The following is a 6,667-nucleotide window of genomic DNA, read 5'->3' on the forward strand; positions in this document are numbered from 1 at the left end:
ATATCGCGGTCGGCGGTAGGAAGTTCACATACCACCACGGCAGTTCAACATATTTCCCGGCAGAATACGGCGACATCCCGAAGCTTGGTCGGTTCTTTCTCCATCCGTGAATTAGTTATTTGTTTGTTTTAGTAAGAGTTTTACAGCACTTGCAACACAATAAGGTGAAATAAATGCTGAAGATTAGAGGTGTTACAAGAGAGTAACAAACATAAAAAAGAAGGAGAGATAAAGACGATAGATGTTTCATAGAAAAGAAGGAGCAAACCGCACCAGAGCACAGCACCCGCCAACCACCCACGAACCACTTCTGTCAAACTTCAGGCCGCAAACCAGTGGTGAATCCACATCGCAGGAAGGGTTATTGGGGGGGGGGGGGGGGGGAGGGGGAGCGGGGGACACAAACACACAAACACGATAGTTGACATCCGTCCGTCGTCACAGACAGGCCTTTCTGCCCCAAACTCCGGGGTGTGCTCGCTGGGATGACATCACAGCCCAGAATGAAAAAACTTTTCAAGGCCTTCAACTTTTCCTGTTACCGGTAAGTGTTCAGTAAAAACTTGGTCCAAAACTCAAAGGTCTTTTTTCTTCTGAGGAAATCATCCTTTTCTGGACGGTAACTTTCTGTACAATCTTTGTCCCTCGATGACGCCACCACCGCTGCAGAGAGCTCTTTTGTTGCGTAATGGTACAGTAGTTTTAGTAAGAGTTTTACGGCACTTGTAACACAATAAGGTCATATAAGTGCCGAAGATTAGAGGTGTTACAAGAGAGTAACATACACAAAAAAGAAGAAGGGGAGATCAGGACGATAGATGTTTGACAGGAAAGAAGGAGCAAACAAGGACGGAGACAGGTCACAAGGTGACAAGGACAGAGGTCACAAGGACAGAGGTCACAGGGTCACAGGTCACAAGGACAGGTTGGAGTCGGTCAGGCTGACAGCGGACAGGTCCTGGCACACCCGCGAGTCGCCCATCTCGTCGGCCAGCGCGTCCAGCACGTCCAGCAACAGCTCCCGGCTGAGCCGGCGCAGCGAGGCTTGTCTGGCTGCCTGGGGAGGGGAGCGAACGGTCGGGTCACGGCTACACACGGAGCGAGAGACAAGCACATCTTTCCAACAACCCTCACTGGGGGGCACAACATGGCGGAAACAGGCGCTCGTCAACTTGGGGACACGTACCCAGCTATTGGTTATAAGGTCACTTTTAAGCACAAAGAGGCTATCCCGAAAAATGCTGTTTTGAGAAAATCGAAGGTAAAGTTTCTGCCCTTTGTTCAGTTTCTTTAAAAGACAAGGAGGGGTTGCCAGATGTCAGGGATTAAATTAGCAAGAAAATGGCCGCCAAAGTTTGATGGCTTCCAATGTTCAACACTTTGCCGTCATATCTCGACGGGTTTACCGCCCAGTTTCTCTGGATTTTCCCCCAAATGCCTTTGCTTTTGATGGTTCGGGTTTTTACTACATGAGCCTCGAGATGGCAAAGTGGTAAGAGTCATTGGAAACGGCAAATTTACATTTTTAATACCTTTCATTAACCTCTTACAGAATAATCTACACAGAAATGTGTTATTTTAAAAAATGGATATAAAAGGCGCTGATGCAAAAAGAGAAGCTAGATCAAAATTGTTCACTGGACGGAGAAATGGCGGTCTCTTTGATTTCCTCATTTTGACGAGCGCCCAATTTCACCACGGAGTCTCTTAATTCTGTTCTGGAAAATGGGCAAGTTTGCCAAACACAAAACATCACAGGGAGTGTGTAGAAGTAGGACCTGTCAGAGACACCCTTCAACCACCCACAAGTAAGAGTAGAGCCTAATGATTGATGTGTAAATCAACGTAATTGTTTTACACAACTACCATAAACTATGAGTCAGGCTTCCTCCACCCCAGTTCCCAGCCGCCCAACATAGACAGATCGAGACACTTGTCCCAAACAAATCCTCCATGAGAGAATAAAAACAAAAATCTTTAATTAAGAAAATGCAAGATCAGCATGCGAAATAAAATCTACCAATTTAAGTAACGTCCAACTGAGAACTCTCGCCACTATTGGAGAATTGTTCATTGCCGATATCGACCCCTATCATCCAAAAACTAAATCATAAACTGTGATACGATAAAACAAAAAAACAAAAAACCCCAGAAAAGGCGGGCAACGAGCGACCTACTTTTGTGAAGTGTCGCACGATGATATTGAGGGCGTGTTTCTTCATGTCCGTGGCCTGGATCTTGTCCGCCGCTTCCAGGATCTGCCGGGGGTGAGACACACAACGCCAAACGTGAGTCGCAGAGTCAGTTTAGTTTTAGTAAGAGTTTTACGACACTCGCAACACAATAAGGTCATATAAGTGGCGAAGAATAGATTACATGTTACAAGAGAGTAACAAACACAAAAAAAGATGGAGGAGAGATAAGGATGGTAGATGTTTAATAGGAAAGAAGAAGCAGACCACACCAGAGCACCCGCCAACCACCCACAAGTCAGCGAGTCAGAGGTCAGTCCAGTTATGTCCCCCCAGTCTCCCAGACTCTTGGCCCGCAGGCCCCAACAGTGGCACAACATCACAGGCTTCTGGACTAACTATCAACCATCAAACATCTGCATTTTTAGTTTTAGAATAGAAGAGGTTTTACGGTGCAGGCAACTGCATATGGTCATAATATGAGCGCCAGAAGATTAGAGGTGTTACAAGAGAGTAACAAATATAAAAAAGAAGAAGGGGAGATAAGGAAGACAGATGTTTGATAGGAAAGAAGAAGCAGACCACACCAGAGCACCCGCCAACCACCCACGAAAATAACTTCTATGGACTCGATAATCCAAACAGGCCACAATGTCTCCAGCAAGCACGGTCGAAGAAACGTGTCTATTGAATTATTCAATATTTTGTTGATAGGGGCAGAGAAATATTTGTGAGGCGTTCTGACAAAATGAGTTACTTCTCGCAATCCACAAATGAAGACATTGGCCAAAATCGACACTAGGGTCAAATTTGGACAAATTTGTAGATTTTTCTATTGATGTTATATATTCTTTAACTAAAACCTGTGTTTTATCATTTCCTACTTATTAATTGTAAAAATTTCACCTATAAGCATGATGTATTTATTTCCTTAACCCTATCCGTACGTCGTGTTTACTATCGTATCCATACGACGTGTGGAACTCTGTGCCACCACTTAACCCTATCCGTACGTCATGTTTTACTATCGTATCCATATGATGTGGGGAACTCTGTGCCACCACTTTCCAAAAGAGGAAATTTACTCATTAATCTGATCTGTAGGCTTTGAATAGCAGTCTGTCAAAATGAATTTTTGAGAAATACTGAAAGTTTCAAAGAGATCTTCGTACTAAAAGTATTCTAAAATGGGGAGAATACAACCCCAGGGGTACAAAATGACCCCAGGGCGTACGGATAGGGTTAAGGCTTGAATCTGAGAAGTAACTCATATTGTCAGCACGCTTCCCATTTACGATGAGTGAAAAGCCAACCTCACCTGTATCACGTTCTGGTACGAGACGTTCATCTCCAAGTTGTGCTTGCAGAAAGCCTGGACAGGGAAAAAAACCCAAATCAATCATTACATGACTTTCCTTACAAGATCTTTTAAATTGGGGAATTTTGCATTTATAGCTGTCCCCGTCGTTTTATGCAAGAAAAATTCTGAAATTATGCGAACTGAGTCCAAAAATGTGAAATTATGCCATTCTGTTAATTTCAACAAAGAATGATATATAGGAAAATAATCAGAAATAATGCAAAAAATGATCAAATTTTGCTAAATTTTGCGGGGTGCATAAAACCACGGAAAACCACGGGGACAGATTTATAGGTAGTTTTTATAAAAGCCATTTCCACTTTCAAAAGTTTCTTCTTTGCAAATTTTATGTCAAACAAATTCCTTTTGAGTGAATTATATCTGTTCCACATTACACATTCTAGTACAAATTTTGTGAGAGATATTTAGAAAAAAACGTACAGTTTATTTTGGATCACCCTGTAGGCCTATGTATTTTGTGCATGTATTTATGTATGTATGTATTCATAATTATGTATTATGTATTTATGTATGTATTTCCGTTTGCCACTGTAAACCAAATTGCCCTTCTGGGATCAATAAAAGTGTACTTCATTTTTATTATTATTTATTAATAATAATAAAATAATAACAGACTGCATTTATATAGCGCTCTATCCCATACCAGTACAAGCTCTGAGGGCTTTCCACCAATGACAAAATCATTCACACAAGAGAAAATATTTCACAGAAACAAGAACAACCAGTTCCACCACATAAAGAAGAACTTTCACAACCATACACTAACTATATATATGCGCAGTAAAAAAACAAAACATATCAGCACTTACTAACACACTGTAACTAAGAATTCAACAAATGAGTCTTGAGCAATCGCTTAAACCTATCAACATTTGTTGTTTCTCCGAGATATTGATCACCTGCAGTCTGTTGTTGGTGAAGCCGTAGAAGTAGGGCGCGGCAAACAGGTAGAGGGAGTCCTCGGGCGGCATGACGATGTCGCCGTGGTAGATGTACCGGCGCAGGCTGTCGAACGCTTGTCTCGACGGAACCATCTCGCCGATTGCAATCTGTTATAGTGAGAGTTTTAAGGCACTTGCAACACATTAGGGTCATATAAGTGCCGAAGATTGGAGGTGTTACAAGAGAGTAACTAACACAAAAAAGAAGAAGGGGAGATAAAGACGATAGATGTTTGATAGGAAAAAAGAAGCAAACCACACCAGAGCACCCGCCAACCATCCACAATCCCAATCTGTGCAGAAAGGGAATGAGTTTGTTTGTTTGTTTGTATGTTTGCTTGTTTGTTAGTTTGAGTAAAGAGAAGCACACCGACACAATAACGGTCATTCAGTGCTGGGGAAAAAACAAGTTAGACAGATGGAAACAAACAGAGGGAAAGTAAAGAAGTAGGACCAACCACTGGCACCCTCCAACCACCCACACAGACAGAAATAACAGAGGGAAAGTAAAGAAGTAGGACCAACCACTGGCACCCTCCAACCACCCACACAGACAGAAATAACAGAGGGAAAGTAAAGAAGTAGGACCAACCACTGGCACCCTCCAACCACCCACACAGACAGAAATAACAGAGGGAAAGTAAAGAAGTAGGACCAACCACTGGCACCCTCCAACCACCCACACAGACAGAAATAACAGAGGGGACAGTAAAGAAGTAGGACCTACCAGTGACACCCTCCAACCACCCACACAGACAGAAACAACAGAGGGGAAAGTACAGAAGTAGGACGTACCAGTGACACCCTCCAACCACCCACACAGACAGACAGAAACAACAGAGGGAAAGTAAAGAAGTAGGACCTACCAGTGACACCCTCCAACCACCCACACAGACAGAAACAACAGAGGGAAGGTAAAGAAGTAGAACCTACCAGTGACACCCTCCAGCCACCCACAGTGACGGCACACACAAGGCAATGAAGACTTTAGTCGGAAAGATGGCACCAAGTTGTGTCAAATGAAGACCTTACGTGTTACACACAGACTAGCATTGACCACGTGTCAAACGAAGAACTTACGTGTCACAGACAGACTCACATTGACCACATTGTGTCAAACGAAGAACTTACGTGTCACACACAGACTCACATTGACCACATTGTGTCAAACGAAGAACTTACGTGTCACAGACAGACTCACATTGATCAAGTTGTGTCAAACGAAGAACTTACGTGTCACAGACAGACTCACATTGACCACATTGTGTCAAACGAAGAACTTACGTGTCACAGACTCACATTGACCAAGTTGTGTCAAACAAAGAACTTACGTGTCACAGACAGACTCACATTGATCAAGTTGTGTCAAACGAAGACCTTACGTGTTACACACAGACTCACATTGACCACGTTGTTTTGGGGAATGAAGGATCGGAACATGGCCTCCAAGAGAAAGAGAGAGAGAGAGAGAGATAAAAAAAAACAGACACAGAGAGACAGACAGCGCACAATGGACAGACGGACAGACATACTCACATTGACCACGTTGTCTTGGGGCATGAAGGATCGGAACATGGCCTCCAAGAGAAAGAGAGACGGACAGAGAGGCAGATAGAGAGAAAAAAAAAATAGACACAGAGAGACAAAGACAGAGAAAAAAAAACAGACACAGAGAGAGAAAGAGAGAGATAGACAGACTGAGACACAGAGAGAGAAAGATAGAGATAGACAGACTGACAGACTCGCATTAACCATGTTGTCCTGTGGCATAAAGGATCGGAACATAGCCTCCAAGAGAAAGAGAAAGAGAGAGAGAAAAAAAACCAATGGATACAGAGAGACAAAGAGAGACGAAACCCCCCCACAGACACAGAGAGACAGACAGCACGCAACAGACAGACGGACTCACATTGACGACATTGTCCTGAGGCATAAAGGATCGGAACATGGCCTCGAAGAGAAAGAGAGAGAGACAGAGAGAAAAAAAAAGACAGAGAGAGGGAAAAAAAAAAGAGAGAAAAAAAAAGAGAAAGAGAGAGAGAAAAAACAAAACAGAGAGAAACCCCCCCCAGACATAGAGGGATTAACAAAACAAAACAGAGAGAAACCCCCCCCAGACATAGAGAGATTAACAAAACAAAACAGAGAGAAAC

The 6,667-nt window shown here is 43.1% G+C and overlaps 1 protein-coding gene across 1 annotated transcript in view; it reads right to left on the reverse strand.

Moving 5' to 3' along the window:
• Positions 1 to 769: 769 nt before the first annotated feature.
• LOC101850350 (leucine-zipper-like transcriptional regulator 1) overlaps positions 770 to 6,667 on the reverse strand; it is a gene marked incomplete in the record, with an annotated part of 26,873 nt that continues 20,975 nt past the window's right edge. Inside the window, 5 exon segments of the mRNA XM_013085462.2 lie at positions 770 to 1,057; positions 2,178 to 2,258; positions 3,511 to 3,564; positions 4,473 to 4,622; positions 6,424 to 6,462. Coding sequence (XP_012940916.1) covers positions 914 to 1,057; positions 2,178 to 2,258; positions 3,511 to 3,564; positions 4,473 to 4,622; positions 6,424 to 6,462 — 468 coding nt within the window.

Source organism: Aplysia californica, unplaced genomic scaffold, assembly GCF_000002075.1.
Source record: "Aplysia californica isolate F4 #8 unplaced genomic scaffold, AplCal3.0 scaffold00377, whole genome shotgun sequence".
Lineage (NCBI taxonomy): Eukaryota > Metazoa > Mollusca > Gastropoda > Aplysiida > Aplysiidae > Aplysia > Aplysia californica.